This window comes from Phalaenopsis equestris, unplaced genomic scaffold (genome assembly GCF_001263595.1).
Source record: "Phalaenopsis equestris unplaced genomic scaffold, ASM126359v1 Scaffold232974, whole genome shotgun sequence".
Lineage (NCBI taxonomy): Eukaryota > Viridiplantae > Streptophyta > Magnoliopsida > Asparagales > Orchidaceae > Phalaenopsis > Phalaenopsis equestris.
In genome coordinates this window covers 651409-671962 of record NW_018250931.1, presented here as the reverse complement: position 1 = coordinate 671962, position 20554 = coordinate 651409, and the positions used below count along the sequence as shown (strand labels likewise).

General features: G+C 36.7%; 1 protein-coding gene across 3 annotated transcripts in view; it reads left to right on the top strand.

The window, feature by feature from the left end:
- Nucleotides 1–14204, top strand: part of LOC110038501 (BRCA1-A complex subunit BRE) — a 67182-nt gene extending 52978 nt beyond the window's left edge. The window contains exons 12-15 of one of the 3 annotated variants that reach the window (XR_002295431.1): nt 8096–8193; nt 8263–8356; nt 13710–13845; nt 14066–14204. Coding sequence is in view for 1 of the 3 variants with exons in the window: in XM_020743366.1 (XP_020599025.1) it covers nt 8096–8193; nt 8263–8326 (162 nt within the window). In the remaining 2 variants the exon portion in view is untranslated. The remainder of the gene's footprint in view (nt 1–8095; nt 8194–8262; nt 8357–13709; nt 13846–14065) is intronic. The other 2 variants (XR_002295432.1, XM_020743366.1) reach the window with 2 other exon arrangements.
- The last annotated feature ends 6350 nt before the right edge of the window (nt 14205–20554 follow it).

The window sequence follows — 20554 nt, the reverse complement described above, 5'->3', positions numbered from 1 at the left end:
CAGATCCGAGGGGGAACTCCGTGATTTCCCAACTATCCTACTTTTAGACTTTAATTTTGAAGAGATGTTATTTGATGTTTAATCCTGTCAGTTTTATTAGTTAGGACTTACACTAGTATGATACCCGATCGTGCAAATGACCTAGGAAGATAGGAGAATTTACGTCGTACCGAATGACGACCTCAGAATCCTAAAGAAAATAAAGACTTGTAATGCACAATAGAATGGTGTAAAGGCCTAAAACGGAAGTGAGGATTTATGTCGCAATAAGCGGATTACCTTGAAGTCCTATGAGTTTGTTGTTTATGCTATGAAAATTCCAATTGAAAATCGTCTTTTGCTTCGCTGTTATGGTCTCAATCGTCGCCCTCCGTCCGCTCGCTTCTCCGTTCCGCTTCCTGGAAAGGATACTCTAAACTTCTTAACATGTCGATAATAGGTTCAGGGTTTTAGTGTGTGTATATATACAATTGTTAGGTCAGTGGCTCGCCATAGAGTGCCTCCTAAACCGGGTGTCCTATTGTTCTTTATCCTGAAGACCCTTGCAAGTCTGTAGAAGTAACATGGATAATAAAACAGAAACATGCTACGAAGCGCAGTAAACAATAAACAGTAACATCGTAAGCACAAACTATATGTATTTGCAATAAAGTGCGGTAAAAAAAAATGGTAAATAAAGAAAGACAACATAATGTGCAGTACAGACAATAAAATACAGTAAATATAAAATAAACCCATGTACCTGACGGGTTTGCTGGTCCTGTAAATTGGGTCAGTGTCGCAGGTAAAAGTAAACGAGTATAGTGAAAAAAAAATAACAGATGGGTAAGCATACATTTATATAAATAAAACTGAATAGCAAACGTCACTTGGACAACTCAAGGAAAGTCACAAATGACCCACGACAACTCGAAGAAAACCTTGGAAATACGAGAAAAACTCGAAGAAAATTACGAGTGATCTATAAAGACTCCAATAAGACCGTAGGCAACATATGAAAATCCGAGGAAAGAAAGAAAATCGTTAACATTCAGGTCGGGGTAGGCTCACATTTAGTTATTCTCGTGGGACTTCGAAGGCAACTATCAGTCATCCGTATGTATAGAGCCCGACATTCAACTAGAAATTTCCAACAATACAATCTTATGAGGGCAATCCTTAGCTCAGTGCAGGTAATTGACAAGTGGACAATCAGATTATATTAATTAAAATTTATATTTTGGCATGCATATAGGCAAAATTAATTTCTATTTTAGCAGTCGAAATACTTTGTAAATATCGTATCTGTTCTTATCGTTGTATTTTATAAACTTAATTATCCACAAGTCGATCACACTGCCGGATTAGGAGCACTAGCAACCCAAGAAGGCAAGGGACATCGCTAGTCTAGTGTCGGTGAATAATATTGTCATCTTATGTTTTCACCGGGTCCCTGGGTCGGTTCTCGATGTCGTAGGATGCAATATTATTCCGCTCTATCACCGGATGCCTTTGTCATCATGACTCTTGAACCCAAAAAAGAGCGTCCAACTTATGACCCCTGCTTGATGGTTCATATATAGCGACAACTATATATACGCGTTTATGTTTTCAGACAGAAACACCTAAACCAAACCAAAAAGCAAGGAAAGAGAACCAGAAAAGAAATAAATGGAAAAAGAAAGAAGGCTAACCCACTTTCAAAAATAGTATAAGAGGCCAAAACGGTAGGAAGGTTAGCCTCAAATATTCACCCAATAGAATACCTCAAATAAATATCAAAATGAGTACATTTATCAATAGCCAACTCTTTTCCAAACCGCCGATATAACAACCTAAAAGAAATGTATCGAAAGGTTCCAATTACTAGCCCAAAACATCTTCAAAAGAAACTTTAAAAGATTCCAAGCTGCACTCATTTCAATCCAAAACCTGCCCAAAAGCCGCACTTCCAAAAGGGGTCCAAATTGCAACTAGACCTCCCCAACAAGTATTAAAAGGGCTCCGAACTGCAGTCAATTCAGCCCAAAGAATCAGGCATTGAAACTCTCCAAAAAAAAAAAAAAACATCAAGCAAACCAATCTCGAAAAAGCTACTCGAATTTTCCTGACAACGAAGATTAAAGCATTTAATCCCACCTTAAAAGCAGCAGATGGTAAGAGCAGCGAAGGGAATCACCAAACCAACACAGGGAAAGCTCAAACAACATATTTTGGGTAAGGGCAGCAGGGAGGCAAATCCCAACACATTACAAGAAGAGCCCAAACTGCAAATTTCAGGTAGGGGCAACAAGGGAACAATCAAAACCAACATAAGGAGAGCCCAACAACATGTTTCGGGTAAGGACAGCAGGGAGGCAAATTTCAACACAACACAAGAAGAGCCCAAACACATATAACTTGAGTGGGACAATAATAATATAACAACTCCAAACCAACTGAAGGAAGCAAACAACAACCCCACTCCATTAAGCCCCAAAGTAACAAGTAACCATGCACATATGTTTTGAAGAGAAGGGCAACAAAGAAGAAACAAAACAAAGCTCCAAAAGCCCCTACATCATTCCCACAAATAGGGAAAATATTTGCGTACATAAGATGTACGCAGCGCTGCGTACGTCAGGGGTTATTCAGGGGGTACAGGGGGGTATATCTGGGTTATACCCCCCTGTAACCTCCGTGTAATTCCCCTGTAACCTCCGTGTAACTTATTTATACCCATGAAACTATAGAAGCGCGGAATTCATTTGTAGGTTACAGGTAGTTTACAAAGAGGTTACAGGGAGGTTACAGAGGAGTATAACCCCGGGGTATAATATAACCCCGATATAACCCTCCTGTACCCCCTGAATAACCTCTGGACGTACGCATCGCTGCATACGTCTTATGTACGCAAATATTTTCCCACAAATAGAGCACCAAAATCGCCTCACAACCGATGAATAAAAACATACCTGAAGCTCTTAGTAAAACTGAAGCCAAGGAATTTACAAATCCAAACCAAACCAGCTTCATAGAACCGAAGCCACAAAACTCGATAAAACTGAACCAAACTAGCTCATAAAGCCGAGGCTACAAAATTCCACAAAATTGAACTGAACCAGCTCATAACACCAAGGCTACAAAATTCCACAAAACTGAACTGAACCAACTCAAGATCCCACAACCAAAAGAGTTCAAAAACATTGCACACGTGCAACCCAAATGCCCTAAAAAAGGCCCAGGTAATGCAGCATGCGAGTAAAGATAGCAGGGAATGAATCGACAAAGAAAACACCAAATATATAGGGGTGAAACAACATTTGGACTTCACATAAACTAAAGAAGGTGGATGGCATAAAAATCAGGTGTAATAAGAACAAAAGAAAGAGATCTTCACATGCATAACACTTGAAGCATTGCCATTTACAAGTCTAAACCCTCAGCTAAGAAAAAAAGATGAGGTAATTAAATTAGGCTCAACAAACTTGCCAAAGGCCTAATCATTCATAGCAATTAATAATAATTTCAAAAGGAAAATCCAGGCAAGGTAATCAAGTATAATTTTTTGAAGTAAAATCTTGCTTAAGATTTTTTTATTCTCTTGGGCTTATTGAGCCTCTGTCGAGTAGAAAAGAATAGCAGAAAGGAAAGAAGTTGCCTTGTTCGAGCCTTTTGAAAGAGAACAAAGAACGCCATAGAATTCCAACACGAAGCTAAGCCCACCAGCTCCAAGCCTAACCGAGTAGAAATTTCAGCCGAACCTCCCCCCGACCCAAAATTTTCTTAACCCCTTACATGACCTCCCCCCATGGGGTTTTACTAGAAGAAGAAGAACGGGAGGGAGAGGAAGAGGGAGTGTAGTTGTATCATCGATGGATGACGGGGCATCGCAGAACCTAGCTAATTAAAGGAAACAAGCGCCAAAGGCTCGGGTAACCGATATCATACCACAAAGGGAGGCTATGAAGTGAATCAACATACGGTCGTGTGGGTCAAAGGGGACGAACGCTTCAGACCCAGAGGGAGAAGAAGCTTCGTGCAGAGTGAATCAAGGAGTCACCTCGACAAGTCGTGGAGGGAACGCTAGGGCACAGGCGACCGAACCATGGAAGCTTAAGTCGTGGCGTGCACGTATTTAGGTTAAGTAGGATTAGTGTTTTATATTATCATTTTTATTTATTCATTTATTTTTTTAAAATACTCCGATTTTCGTGCCATTTATGCCTGTCAGGGATTATAGTGATGCATATGTCCTTCCTTGCTAAAATTGACACTCTGGACGTGTTGGCGCAGTCAATTTTGTCGTCTGGGGTCATCCGAACAACCTCGGCGACGACTCGGGCGAAAACACGTCAAATTCAATTTTTTTCTCAAAATTTTATCCTGTGATCAATTATTTTAAAGAAATATTTTCAGTTTTAATTAATTACAAAAATATAAATGTATATGTGATGTAAATTTTAGTGTCGATGTGCATCGAATGAGTGAATTGCGGTATTCGTGCATCGTGAGAGTGCGCGGAAGTCACGATGAGCTTCCTAAGGCTTTAGATCCTATGAGTACTCGACTCGAATTTCGTTAGGTTGGTTTTAATCGACTCAACGAAATGTTAAGGATTTATAACCATCCATACGAAACTGCAAGGAGTCAAGAAATGACTCGAATTTCTAGTTGGTGCGGGTCCCAAACTAGTTCTCTAAGATAGTCCAATAAGAAGTTTTAAGTCTAGACTCTATGCTCTAAGAAGAAAAAGAGACCTCACCAAAAATAAGGTCAACACACGGAAGCCGCAGAAACTCCCATTCTCGCTCCTGCTCTATATCACACCAACCTTCCACCTTCTTACCCATCATGACCAAAACCCTCGCGATACACTCACGATTAGAGCCAACATGAAACCAATGATGGGATCAGAACATAAAAAGACCTCCAATCTTCCCTGCACCGAAGCCCTGCACTGAAGTTGCTTTATTCTCCAGGTTCAAATCACACGTAACCGAGGACCGAGGTACCACTCAAGTAAACCCTTCGTTCTTTGCTCCACTCCCTCTACTGGTCTGCTCTAAGCTGAACCATATTGCTTTGTTTCAATCCCAATCCACCTCTGAGCCCAAGTCTGAGTCTAGCTTGCAAGTCAAGCATTTTATTATTCAATTTACTATTATTGTTTAATATTGTATATTGTTATAAAAAAGAGTGAGATCTGTGTTGTATTTTTATTTCATTATTTCGTCGTTTGTCATCGTCGTTGCTAATCTATCTTGCAAGGGTATAACAAAATGAGCGTGGGAGGATAATTTTCAAAATTTAATTTCGAGGAAGCTCGAGTACCTATCCAAGGAATTGAGTATTGTTAAGAAAATTAAGGACTCGTTTGGAATTTTTTATAAAAAATAGGAGATTTAAGCACCGTCCTGGGAAATGTGAGCACCTCTCTAGGAAATTAAGTGTCGTTCAAGTAAAGTACCTATTCGGGGAAATTTGTGCTCGTGATTGTCTTTTTTGTTGGTACGTTGAAGACCCATAACATCTTTTAAGACTGTGGACTGAAATATATATTTTTACTCCCTGGACGCGGTGTCTCACGACACTGACTGGCGAAGTCTTTTAAAATGGGAAGGCTGGCATTCTCCCTTATAACACCTAAAGTGAGTTGACGTCGGGAGATTTCTAATATTTTTGGTCACTTGAACATACAACAATCTTTAAGTTTTTTGGATCATTTGAACTTTTGTAAAATAATTGAAATGTGAATCATTTGGGCTTAAAATAATTGAATTTGGACTTTTAAAATTTATGCTCTCAAGGTTTTAAAATAATTAAATTTGAGCTTTTAAACTTGAAAAGTCATTCAAACTTAGGCTCTTAGGTTTGAAAATTGATTCAAATGTGAACATTTAGATTTGAAAAATAATTTAAAATTGAATAATTTGGGCAGAAAGTGTTTTGATGGCTCATAAAGAATCACAAACAAGATATTTGTGATATTATAAAAAGCATTGACTATTGTACTTGACATAAAATAAAATGAAAGGTGTGCCCTTTTGTAAGGATTTTTATTTTTATTTATGAGAACTAAAATGGATTGAAGCTTATGCAAGTTACTCAAGTTCGCTTAGAAAATATGCAATAATTCATTTATAAAAGAGATTCAAAGCTTATGGAATGTTTAAGAATTCAACAAACTCTATATATCATGAGCTTAAAATTCCAAATTTGCCATCGAATCTACAATTCTAATATGCAAGCAGATAGAAGACTGTTCCTTTTTAAGTCCAAAATAAAATTTTGTAATCCAAAATCACAATTTTTTTGCAAATATTCTCATTTCTGAGTTATTTCAAAATTTATATGAGCTTCATGGTTATCTTTCTAAGTCAAATGAAATATTTTGAAATTTGGACCCTCGTTCTTAAGACTTAGATGACGAACACTTGAGATACTATTGAATTATAAATGCTTTAGTGTGTGTTTGTAAATAAGTCAACCATGCATAATTTTGAAGTCTTGCATCTGTTACTTGAAAAGTTTTATATCATGTTCATATTTAAAAAAAAGATCTTTCAAGTTGCTTTTAAGTCTATAAAATACTTGAAATCAGTCATATTTATAAAATCAAACCTGCATGTGCTTCACCAAAATGAATTAGTATTTAAAATTGAACGGTTTGAGAATGTTGCGCGGGTCAAAATAATTTTTTTTTACTCAAATTGTTCCTATTTTGAAAAGTGTACAAATCATTTTTCAAAGAATTTACACTTTTTTCAAAGTTATAAATTCTCAGTTGTGAAATTGAACTTGAGATAATTAAATTATAGACATTGAACTTCTTTGTCAATAGGACAATGTTGAGTCTCGCTCAGCTAGTTTGATCCTCCTCTTTACGTCTGTAGTTGACGACTCTAGTGAGTTACAAATAATGCCCAAATCACCAATATAAGAACTTGCAAGTTCAAGTCACCTAATTTTAATTCTCCTCGTAAGGTTCGGAGCCGACAAAACTAAATTCTATAACTATTAAATATTGAATTTCAAATAAATTTTAAACATAAATGTTTTAAATGCTCAAATCCCCATTTCGTCAACCGTTTCGTTATTTTAAACTAGGACAGTTTTTAAACAACCCAAAGCTACTGCCCAGTAACAGATTCTAATGCCTACCCCCTTCCAAAAGTCATTGACCTCGCATATTTTTGCTCTCACTATTCCACAACTACCTCTCCACTATATCCACTTCCAAAATACCTTATAGGAGCCCTAGAACAGTATCATAGAAAGTAAATTTTTTGGTGCTCTAGCAGTTGGATTTTGAAGTACCAAATGGATTTTGACCCGAGGTATTACTCTCGGCATATGCTCCAAAGCTTTCTGGTCATTGCCATCATCTGCCCTCGAATCTCTCATTGATCTGTTTTACAATGAACTTTTTTATCAAGTCATCTTTGTTGCTTGGCTCTGATTCACGAAAGGCTCCCCTTCTTGTCTATAGCATTCTCCATGCTCACCTCAACTTTGAAGAGAGTAGATCTTAATTTGTGTGATTTCATGTCACCTTTGCAAGAGCAATTTAGAAAAAAAGAAAAAAAGCTTAGAAGATAAAGAGCTTGTTAAGAAAAAAATGCTAAAATTTTATTGCTAGCGGGCATGACGGGCTCTATTTGGTGCTTGTTGAGTTGACAAGATATAGAAGTCATCTTACTTTTCGACATTGACCAGTTATATTGAAGCCGAGTAAATCCTACCTATCTTTATTGAGCTTAAACCTTGGCTTGCAACTTTTCACTTGGGTTCGAGCGTTGGAAATTTAGCCATACACATCCCTTGCTTGTATCCAGCATTTATATAAATATTCATGGAGAACCTCTTAGCCGAAGGGATATTATTTAAAGATAACAATTGGTATGAGAATGAAAGTGTTAGATACATGGCCAAAGTCATTTTAGGGTGGCTGAATTAGATGCATATTCATTATGTCCGTTCATTCATTTCCTTCTAGCATGGATTTCTTGATATACTTTTCATTCTTCTGATAGCTTCGATTTCTTTTAAAGCACGTATATTTGGAAATAGTAATTGTATAAAATGGAGAATAAATCTGTTTTCAACTCTAACACCATATTGGCAACAATTGCAGCATTTCAATTCTCAAGGCGCGCCAATAATGTCACCTCCTCTAAATAATTATCCATGGAGTCCTAGATGGGATTCGGCAGAGATGGTTGAACGAATCTTGTAAGATTTTTTCATTTGCTCATTTGTTTGAACTGTTGCCACTGATTTCTTATGAGATTTGTGTTGCAGTGATTTTCTTGTCAAAGAATGTATAAGCTTCAAGACGTACTGCTTGGATGCGGTGGTTCAGTAATCCGTCCCTTGATGGGCATCTCTTCTGGAGGTGCGCATCTCAGCAAACTAGTTTACTATGTTTCTAAAGCATATTTCTGAAAAATGCCATTCTGTTGTGGGTCGATACAAACTGCATTTTCTTGGTACACATTTTGAAAATAAAATTAATAAAAAAATAATTAAAAAATTATCAACGGAAACACTGTATGGCTGCATCATTTCTCATGTAGGCGCTTTGAAATCTTTCTCAAGTTATCATAATTTTGCATTTGGTCTGGTCAAAATAATACTGTTGTCAGTTTAGGATCAAATAAAATTATAAATGTTGAATTCAGATCTGTCCAAGAACACTTGTGCCTTACATACAAGGTTTGAGTGGTTTTGAGGGAGAAAGCTTATATTCACATACAGGATACTCTAGGTATCTCTACGTACTTTATTTTTCCCTTAATTTATGAGGGTCATGGAAAGAGTCACACATAAAACAATAATAATAAAAAAATATCTTCATCTGATTTTGCCACAAGAACGTGAGACCCGATTGTAGGGTTAGAGTATGGTCGTCCTGGGCATGTCCCATCATTGTTTACATGAGATTGCTTGCCGAGCGAAGGAGTCTAATGAATCATGTCCCTTGAATGAGTTTGTTGAGAGTTAGACCTTTTTTAGGGTTCTATTGGCAGAAAGAAAATATTTGAAAAATCTAAAGGTTTATTTGCAAAACGTTGTAATACCCTATTTAAGCCAATGTTATGAATGTACAAATTAGATTTTGCGCAATTTTTCTTCATGACATCAGAGCCCAGCTGTCACAGCCTGTTCAATCATCGAGATTGTCAGGTTTCGTCCTCTCAAAGCAACCGCGAAGATTAGCGCCGAAAACTACGAGATTGCAAGCACAATCGTGAATGACAACCTATCGGGTTTTGTCCTCGCGAAGCTACCAAACGATTACCGCCAACTAGGAAGGATCGCGGGATTATAGTCGGAACAGCAACCCTCGGGGATCACAGGATTATGGTCGTGAACGGAACCCTCGTGTTACTTTTGCGCTAATTGGGAAGACACGGGATCGCGGCTCCTAATAAGAACTAGCGAGCAACTGGATCGGGCATTGGTTTGCGGTGACGAGCGTTGCATATAGATCGTGGCTTTCAGGGACCAAGAAGTGATCACAACGTATAGATCACTACTTCCAGAGACCACGACGTGATCACAGAGTATGGAAGTGAAGGATCAAATTTGTATCTGATCCAGATCTGGATTCTTCTTTCGAGGATTTTAGAAGATGGAAATAATGCAAGAGGTAAAATATTGGAGCTTCTGGGAAAAATAAATACTAAAGTTTTGAAGGTCTTGGTTGGGCTCATACAGGAAGTTAGCGTCTCAATGAGAGCCACTACCTCAGCACATGCTTCGACGCAAGTGAAGCTAGATCTCCCTCTTGTGGATTTGAAGCTTGATGGATCAGCCATGTAACTGAGTTGGTCGCGTCGAGTCAAGACTACTCTAGTAGAGAAGAGACTAGAGGGATATCTGATTGAAGACGAACTAAAGAGTGACAGTGTTAAAGGGGATAAGTGGAGAACCACATACCTTAATTTACACCTATACACTCAACCCGATGGCTCTCCAATTGCATTCTCAGTAGATAGCATTCGAAAGGTGAGGGATATCTGGGCAAAGCTGAAGAGGATTTATGCTTGGATGAAGAACCACATGAGAGTGTTCTAGATTCAACATGAGATAGAAGCAATGGTACATGGTGATAGATTGATTCAGGAATACACCATAGAATTGGTGCAGTTGTGGACAGATCTTAATCACTTCTCATTGATGTCGAGCTGTGGCCATCCAGAGTACAGGAAAGGGGAGATCTTTATACAGATGACTATGCAGTTTCTGACCCATCTTAACCTGGCCTTTGATTAGGGGAGATCAGTCCTTCTAGCTCAGGCGACTATCCCTTCACTGGATGAGGCCATTGCTGCAATGATATAGGAGAGTCGCATGAAGTTACTCTATGAGCCGAGCGAACTTCCGAGTGCGCAATCAACGTTGGTTGCCTCGAGCTTAGGTGTGATAAATATATACTCGCAAGTGCTACAACTGTGGTGAAATCTGCATCAGAGCAAGACCTTTCCTGGGCCATTTAAGGAGAGAGGCTGTTGGACGTGGACAAGGTGGAGGTCGTGGTCGTGGTGGTCAAAAAGGCGGAAAAAGGGGCTACTGGGCCAGTTTGATGGTAACAAAGGAGGGAGAAACATGTGTGGTTTTACGAGTGAGGATCATGAGTGTCCGGAGTTTTTGAAGAGAAAGCAGCAAAGGATGCTTTCAACCAATCTTCATCAAAGGGTAATATTGTCGGTTGTCATGCTTTGACAAAAGTACTTGTGATACACATGTTCTTGCATCTATATCCACCACAAGATCACATAATAGATAGTAGATTTTGGTCCATCTTAACATGTCTCAGGTACTGCTAGTGAGTTTTCTTGATATGCTTCCCTAACAGTATCAGACTGCATCTGGACTGCTGATGATACGATGAAACTTGTAGTTGGTAAGGGTAAAGAAAGGGTAACATTTATATGACTTTATTCAATATTTTACATGCTCCCTTTTTTGTGAACATTTTATCCATTTGTGTCATTATTTTTCAACTAAAATGTATTGTTTCTTTTGGTGTTCCTAACGTGATCTTCCAAGAGAAAAGGACGGGCTAGACGCTTGGGACTGAAATGTGACATAATAGACTCTGGTACATGGACTGAGATATGATGAACTCAATGTTGACATCCATCATAAATATTGATGGAGTAGGAGAATCTTGGAGGATTGCGGAAGATGTGTTGTTGCTACATGACAGACGCATGAGATACTCTTATTTTTAGTTTATTGAGCCGGTTGTATCATTCTTTGTATGAAAAAATAAATAAACAAAAGCTTATTTGTGATATTGTGAGTTTGACAAAGCTTACTAGGAGATTTTTTATCAATTTTGGGAAAAAGGGTTATGGTATTTTTGACATGATTCATTTTGATGTGTGGTGCCCTTGTTCTACAAGTTCTATGAATGATTATCAATATTTTGTGACATTTATTGGTTGTTTTTCTCGTGTTACTTGGTTATATTTGATGAAAAACAAGGGTGATGTGTTGCTTTAAAAACTTCCATAAGACAAACTAGACTCAATATGTTGCAACAGTGAAGGTATGGAGATCTGATAAAGGGACATAGTATACCAACAAAGCATTTGAGAAATACTTATCAGCTTAGAGGATATAACATCAAACCACGTGTTCATACACATCAACACAAAATGAAGTAGTAGAGGGTAAGAATAGACACCTTCTAGAAGAATGCCCTAAAACACTTATGGGGGAAAGCCATTTTGGGAGCTGCTCAACTGATCAACAAGATGTCATCAAGGGTGTTGGATTGGAAGTTTCCTTGACAGATATTGAAAGGAGATAATAGTGAGTTCCTTCCATTAAAGATGTTTGTATGGGTTTGTTTTGTGAAGGATAATAGACCATCAGTATGACAACTAGATCCCGGAACTGTGAAATCTGTTCGTAGGTTATTCTGCTACCCAGAAGGGGTATATTTGTTGGAGCCGATTGAGAAGAGACTTTTTGTAAGCATGGATTTGTCATTTAGAGAATTTGAACCCTACTATACCCAGGTGAACCCTTCGGTGTCTTGTCAGATACTAGAGATATGAAGCAAGACGGGTTGAATAAGAATGGTGAGAGAATGGTACACCTAGGAGTAATGCCTTCTTCAGTGATGTGGAAGGAATTCGTTGAGGAACTAGAAAATGAGGAGAGTACCCAGAGATGGCGGGATTCAGGCTGAAGGTGAGTAAGGGTGTATATATGAAGAAGGATGCAAAATGAGGGAACGGTGCTTATAGTGCCACTTGTGTCAGCTTGTCCTTTGTTCTGGTCTTCTCCGACTCTTGAGACACCTACACCATCCACCTCCGACTTAGAACTCCCAGTTGATATGATTCCTCCTTCTGTCCCCCTAACTTTAAGGACCTTTCGTAGTAATGCAAGACATCCTCCGGATCATTTTGGGTGGGAACATGATATTGTTAACTTTGTTTACATGCAGTATTTATTGCATCTTTGGGCACCGTCTTTATATTACCTGTTGGCTGGTTGCTAAGGAGGATTCCAAGTGGAAAGTGGCTATGCATGAAGAGTTTAGGGCTTTCGATAAGAATCGAAGATGGGAGATAGTGTTAATACCAAAGGAAAAAGTTAGTTGGGTGCAGTTGCTCTTCTAGAGCAGTAAAAGGCACGACTAGTGGCGAAAGGATATAATCAGACATATATCATTGACTATGATGAAACCTTTGCAACAGTGGAAAAGATGAGCACAGTGAGGACACTGATTTCTCTTACAGTAAATGATGGGTGGATGTTAGATGAACTCAATGTGAAGAATGCATTTCTTCATGATGAGTTAATGGAGGAGGTATATATGAATATACCACTAGGATTCAGTACAATTCAGAGAGTGGGCAAGCTGTGTAGGCTCAGGAAGTCACTATGGTTTGAAGCAGTCTTCTCGAGCTTGGTTTGACAAGTTTAGAAAGACTATGGTTAGCATAAGATATCGACAGATCAATGCAGACCATATGATATTTTTTCGAAAATGTGAAGGACATACCACTATGCTTGCTGTGTATGTTGATGACTTCATTGTCATCGGTGATGATAAGACAAATTGCCCAACTAAAGATATGATTAAGCAATGAATTTGACGTGAATGATTTTGGACACCTTAGATACTTTTTTGGGATTGAAGTGGTCCGTGAACTTGAGAGGGCAGTCTTGTGCCATAAAAAGTATGTATTGGATCTCCTCATGGAAAGAGACATACTGGGGTGCAAACCTGCTGTCTCTCCAATTGACTAGATGGTCAAGCTAAGTGCAGAGGCAGTGGAATCGGTTGATCGTGAGTGATATTAGAGATTCGCGGGCCGTCTGATCTATGTCACACTCGACTCAACACCTCTTTTGCAGTGAGCGTGATGAGCCGTTGCATACATGATCAAGGAATGGTCATATGAATGCGGTGTATCAGATTTTGAGGTACCTGATGAGTGTGTTAGGGAAGGGGTTGGTCTTTAGGAAGAATGGACATGTAGACATTGAGGGCTATTGTGATGCTAACTGAGCAGGTTGTGCAGATGACAGAAGAACCGTTTCAGGATACTTCATGTTCGTAGGGACAACTTGGTCTCTTGGATGAGCAAGAAAGAGTATTTAGTAGTAAGGTCAACAATAGAGTGACTTCCTGAGCCTATTCGAGTTTGCAAGTTATTTCGTTTTCATCTAAATAATAGGTTTATTTCTGTAATTTCAATTTGGATGTGTTGATGCAGGCGCAAAGATGGACGATTGATTCATGGCGACTGCTAGCGATGGGAATCCAGCACGCACTTTATTGTCATCTTGATTGTGCGTGCGCGATTAATGGAAATTGTTTATGAAATTATTAAACAAATCTATGCTTTTGTTGTAAGTTATATTTTCCCGTTTAATTGTGGCTTCTAATTGTCAATCCATGTTCATGTGGTCATGTTGTTATAATTATTCGATTTATATTTAATTATTATAACTAATTTATGATCTCTCCTTCTCCATTTTGAATGTTGAATGAAAAATTAAATTTATTTTTGTTTATTTTTTTTTCCAGCAATTTAATTATAGTTAATTTTATCTTTTCTTTTTCTTCCAGATTGATGATCAGTGGCCGGCAAAAAGCTGTTCAATTTGGCATGAGTTTTATTTGATTTTGGTTTATATTTAATTATAAAATTAAACCAAAATATATAAATTATATCTTGGGAAATTCAGTAAACAATTGAAGTTGTATTTAATTTTAGAATTTATAATTTCTTTTTTTTTTTCTACCTACAATTAATGTTGTTTGAACCAAAATAAATAAATAAATAAATAAATAAATAAAACAAGTAAAAAATCAAGCAAATTTGAGTAGTAGTTTCTTGCTTTAAAACGCTGAATTATCAGACCAGTCTAAAATTGAATGGATCTTTATTTTTCAAACCGTCTCTTTATTCATTTTAATTCAGCTGTATGGGTTTAGTTTTTAAACTATTGATCAATTTCTGAACGGCACACATCTAGTTTATGCTCACGATGTGTTGTCAGGCTTCACGTTGGAGGGAACTGCATTTCACGTTGTTTGGGGGCATTAGCAGGCTCAATGTAATAACAGATCACAAGAAAAGTCTCAAACCAAAAAAGAATGAGCACAAATGTTTTTACTGTGCAAATCGGGGCATAAGCGGGCTCAATGTAGATTATTAAAAGAGAAAAATATCAAAAGAAAAAATGAAATAATGAAAAATGAAGCTAATAAAACAGCAGTCGTCGACGGGTGCCACTATTATTTGTGATAGCGATAGTGTCAATCTCACACGTCAGGAATTGGGTAGTTGACTCTGGTGCTTCACATCGTGTCACTTCTTTTTTTGATGTATTTTATATCTAAAGGGTGAGTGGTCATGTGAAGATGGGGAACAATACATAATGCAAAATTGTAGGTGGGTGATGTTTAATTGAATATTGATGTTGGATGTCGATTGTGTTTGAAGAATGTGAGGCATGTTCCTAAGATTTTGCCTGAATTTGATCTTCACAGGTGTACTTGATGATTAAGGATATCATAACCACTTTGGTGAAGATAAATGGAAGCTTACTAAGGGGTCATTTGTAGTTGCAAGAGGAAAGAAGCATATTTTTTTTATTTGATGGAGGCTCAATTTTAGATGGGAGAAGTGAATGCAATTGATGATTCATTAGCTAAACATGGCATATGTCACTCGGTCACATGAGTTAGAATCGTACGAAGAAGCTATTCTAATAATAAATTATAAAAATAAATTATTCCTAATTTGAAGTCTACAGAACTAGAGGCATGTATTCATTGTCTAGCTAGTAAACAATAAAAAGTAGCTTTTATAACTCTCCCTCCATCTAGAAAAGATAATGTGTTAGATTTGGTGCATACTGATATTTGTTCTATGGATACTACAAACCTTGGTGGCTCGTTATTATATCACTTTCATTAATGATCTTTCCAAAAATGTGTGGGCTTACTCATTGAGATCTAAAGATTAGGTTTTGGGTTTCTTCAAGATTTGTTCCGGTGCCCGTTGAGATGGAAGCTGGCAAAAAGTTGAGATGTAGTCGTTCAGATAATGGTGATGAGCATAGGGGGCATTTGAGGAGTACTATAGAACTCATGGGATCAAACTTTAGAAGATAGAACCAAAAACTCTTTAGCATAATAGAGTTGCTCAGAGAATGAACTACACAATTAATAAGAGAATTCACTGCATGCTATTTTATTCAAAATTTGGTTTGGGGGGGGGGGGGGGGGGGGATATGAGATTGACGGTTAACTCGATAAATTTTTCTTCGATTGCTTTGAATCGTGACATCACCACGAAGGGTTTGGAAAGGGAAAGATGTTTCATAAGGGCACTTGAGACTTTTTGAATGCAAAACATTTGTGCATGTTCCTAGAAATGAGAGGTCTAAATTTGATAGCAAATTAAAATAGTGTATCGTCATTGGATACAACCACAAAGAGTTTGGGCATAAATTTTGGGATCCGATTGAGAAGAAGGTTATCAAAAGTAGAGATGCAGTTTTGTTTGAAGACCACACCTTAATTGATTAACCAAGTAATTAAAGTCTGGCAGTGATGATATATAGGTATAACTCATCCATGGTAATGATGTACATGCATACATATGTATACATACATGCATGTACATATAGATACATATGTATAGATACATATGTATGTACATACATATGTATGTACATACATATGTATCTATACATATGTATCTATATGTACATGCATGTATGTATACATATGTATGCATGTACATGCATGTACATATATACATATGTATGCATGTATATATATACATATACATATATATATATATACATATGTATGTATGTATGCGCACACACACACACACACACACACACACACACACACACACACACACACACACACACACACACACACACACACACACACACACACACACACACACACACACACACACACACACACACACACACACACCACAAATTTATCTCATGATAGGTAGAAGAACAAGGTATTTTTATCTCAGGAGAGATACAACGAGAAATTTCTTGAGAGATTCAATATGAGCAACATTAAACCAGTTGTCTGTGCATTGACAGGTCAGTTCAAGTTTGGCCCTAAGTAATGCACTACAAATGAGAATGAGAAGTCAGTTCAAGTTTGGCCCTAAGTAATGCACTACAAATGAGAATGAGAAGCAAGAAATGAAGAATTTACCTTATGCATTTGTATTAGGCAGCTTGATGTATGTTATGGTATGTACAAGGCTAATTAGTGCTTAGACAGTTGGCATTGTTAGTCAATTTTTTTTCCAAATCGGAAAAAGAGCATTGGGCAGTAGTTAATTGGATGTTTAGGTTTCTCAAAGGTTCTTCTATAGTGTGTTTATGTTTTGGAAATGATAATCCTATTTTATATGATTACATAGATACATCTATGATCACTAATGTGGACTTGAGAAAATTCACTTTGGGATTTACTTTTGCAGGGAGAGCAATTTCATGATAATATATACTATAGAAGTGTATAGCTTTGTCAAATATAGAGGTTGAGTATATTGCAGTCACAAAAAGCTTGCAAAGAAGTCTTGCGGATGAGGAATTTTGTATAAGATTTGGGTCATATGCAAGATTGATTTGTTTTGTATTGTGATAGTTACATTCAAAGAATATTGATGCGAGGTATCATTGAATTCATGAGGTCTTAGAATCAGAGATATTACAACATGGGAAGATTCATACTGATGAGAATGTTTTGATATGATGAAAAAATATTACCGAAAGAAATTTATATTATACCTAGAAATCACAGGTATGGGGAGCCATTTATATACGTAATTGGGAAGGGGAGATTGTTGTGGATTCCTCTCACATGAAGGAAATTGCCTTTCACACTGTTTAAGAAAACTTTAACAATTTATGCCATGTTAATGAAGCAGCATGAAGGACGGTAACAGAAAGAAGTACGGGTGATTTACCGATCAAGAAGGAGAGAGGAGCATAGTTCTCACTCGGAGTATCTTTCTACTTCCTCATCAAAGCAATCGTTTGATAAGGAGAGGAGGGTATGAAGCAAAATCAATCATTCAAGAGGAAGCCTTATTTCTGAGGCATAGAAAGGAAGACTCCTACTTTTCTTGAAGTCAATGAGATTACTAAATCCTTGTGTTTAATGAAGTTGATGTAAACCATCTACTTGGTGATGATTGATTATTGATTTCCTCTAATAGTATTATATAGAAGAACTTTTTGTGTCCAATTAGTAGACGTGTTTAAGTAGCTTACGGCTACCAAACCATTCTCATCAGTGAGATTTTTTGTGGTAAAATTTGGTGTTGGTTATTCTCGTTAATTGTTTGATCAATTCCATTGTTTATGTGTGCTCATAGTGAAGTATATTTTTAGCTTGTCTTTTCAACACTATCCACATATTTTTGCACACTAATTGTATCATGTACATTCTTATTACTCTTAATCAAATATTAGATCCAAGTATTATTTTATTGGATAAATCAAGTTAGGAGTTGACTTGAATTTTATAAAGCTGTTGCATAGTGGGTTGGTCCTCAAGTTTATTAGTTTTAAATGTAGAAGTTTTGCTATGGTTGAGATTCACAATATTTAAGCTCAACATAGTGTAATTGTGGTATGATAACTATGGCGCACCTCTATACAATGGTGTTGTAAAGTGTAGTGGAGTTTTAAAAATTCATCTAGGGTTATGATGCAAGTTTTCTTGTGATTTTTATGTTTAATGATCATGATGTTATGGATGTCAATGTTATATGCATATTTATGCTAGTCTCACATTTTTTATAAATAAACTCTTTTTTTATTTTTTTTATCGAGAATTATTCTTGAAAATACGGATAGGTGATGGAGGCAACAAATTTTGAACAAAAATTTGTATAAATTATTACAAAATCAAGCACATGCTAAGGTGTCAATTTGTGGATTGGCGCCACGTCCGGAATTACAATGAGATATTCATGGAGGGGAAATATTTGCATACGGAATATACACGCAGTTCTGTGTGCGTACTCTATTAACCCTGCAATACCCCATAATAACCTATGAATAACATTGAAATAGAACCCGAGAAGGTTATTGAGGTTATAAGTTATTGGAATTAATACCTCAATAACCTCCTAATAACCGCCTAAAAACCGCGAAGCGAAGGTTATTGAAAGGTTATTATGCACACAGCTCTGTGTGCGTAGTCCGTATGCAAATATTTCTCCTCATGGGTCAGCTCCATATTTATTTTAATAAATTAGTAAGGAAATAACTACGACAACAATCTTGTTCACACTGAACTTGAGCTCATCTTGCAGCTTGAGCTTATAAGAGCAGAAGATAAATAGTAAATTTATTAAAACTTAACAAATGAAAATTTAACATTAAATTTCAGTTCATATATTAAATTTTGAAGAAGCAGCTGTGAAACTGCTGAAGAAAAACTGATGTGGCTTTTGTAATTTTTTTTTTCATTTGAAAATGTGAGATCGCAGCTTTCTGACAACCACCGCTAGGGCTGTCAAAAAAGCTCGTTGTTCGTGAACAGTTCGTGTTCGGTTCGTCAATGAGTTCGTGTTCGATTCGTTCAATAAGTAAACGAGACAAACGCGAACAAATTTTTTTCGTTCGGTTAGTTAAACGAACCAAACACGAACAATGATGCGTTCGTTCGTGTTCGAATCGTTATTGTTTGAAATATAAAATAATATAAAATAATTATATATAAAAAATTTATTATATTTTAAAACATTAAATTTTATAAATTATAATATATAATAAAATAATAATAATAATATATTAATATACTATAGTAGTAATATACTAATATAGATATTGTATATTTATATAATATAAGTTATATAATTAATATATAATATTATTTTTATATATTAATATTAGGGATGTCAAACTATTTCAAACAAATTAAATTTTAAACGAACCGAACACGAACACAAGCTTTGTTCGTTCGTGTTCGGTTCCTTTACACCCCTAACCACCGCAGATAGTCATGTTCAGTGGGAAAACACAGCTTTCAACTACAATTTTTTTAGAACATAGATAAAACATAGTATTACCAAACAAAAAAAAACTGTGATATGATACCAAATCGTCACCTTACCGCGGCCCCCAAACACACCGTAAGTTACTAGGTTTTGAGATAATAAATTGGCATTTGATATTTACAACAATAAAATGACTGAACCCACATGCAAATTTTTGTTTTCTCCCTCTTCCTTTTATTGCATTAATTGTTCCAATTTCCAAATCCACGTGTCACCCAACGGAAATTTGTTGTCATTAAAGCGAATTTAATCACAAATAAAGCAAGAAACGAGAAAAAAAATATGGTCTCAACCACCAAGCCGTAATCCTGAGCAGCAATGACAAACTTAATCAACCACCCATAAAGAAACAAAGTAGAATTTAGAAACATACCACTAAATCATTATGTATTTACAAATTTATCACCTAGACTTTCATGTCTTATTTATAAAATTATCTCCCTCTGATGATGTTACTTTTTTTTTGCCTTGCTTTAAAGTGGATTGTACATGACATTCTTAGCATTTTGCATGTATGAGTTTATCTTATGTTTGTTCTCAAGGTCGACTGACAAAGCTCATTCGGATTGTCTCGGCCGGCTGAGATTCACTCGGCTGGATGAGATTAACTCGATCAGCTGAGTTTGGTTAGTACAATCGGGTAGTTGATATGATGCGGCTGTCAATCCTTGACCCCTAATGAAGGACCTCTTAATTTTTTTAGGGTGGTTGAAGATGTTAACGAACTAGATCTTGCCTTAATCTGCTCGTTATTATATCATTCGGTCTTCTTTGGTCTATCTTATGTTTCGGTCAGCTTTGGCCTTTGTGGCTTTTATTGAGACAGTTTCACTCATTCGGAAGAATAGAAACCAAATCTTTTGTTGATCGGCCCTCCTTCATTATTCTCATTTCTTCGTGGCCAATAGATCCCCTCATGACACGTTTTTGATATACAATCATTATTATTAACTTTTTAAAAAATAAAGTAGACATTTTCATGCATAATTTTT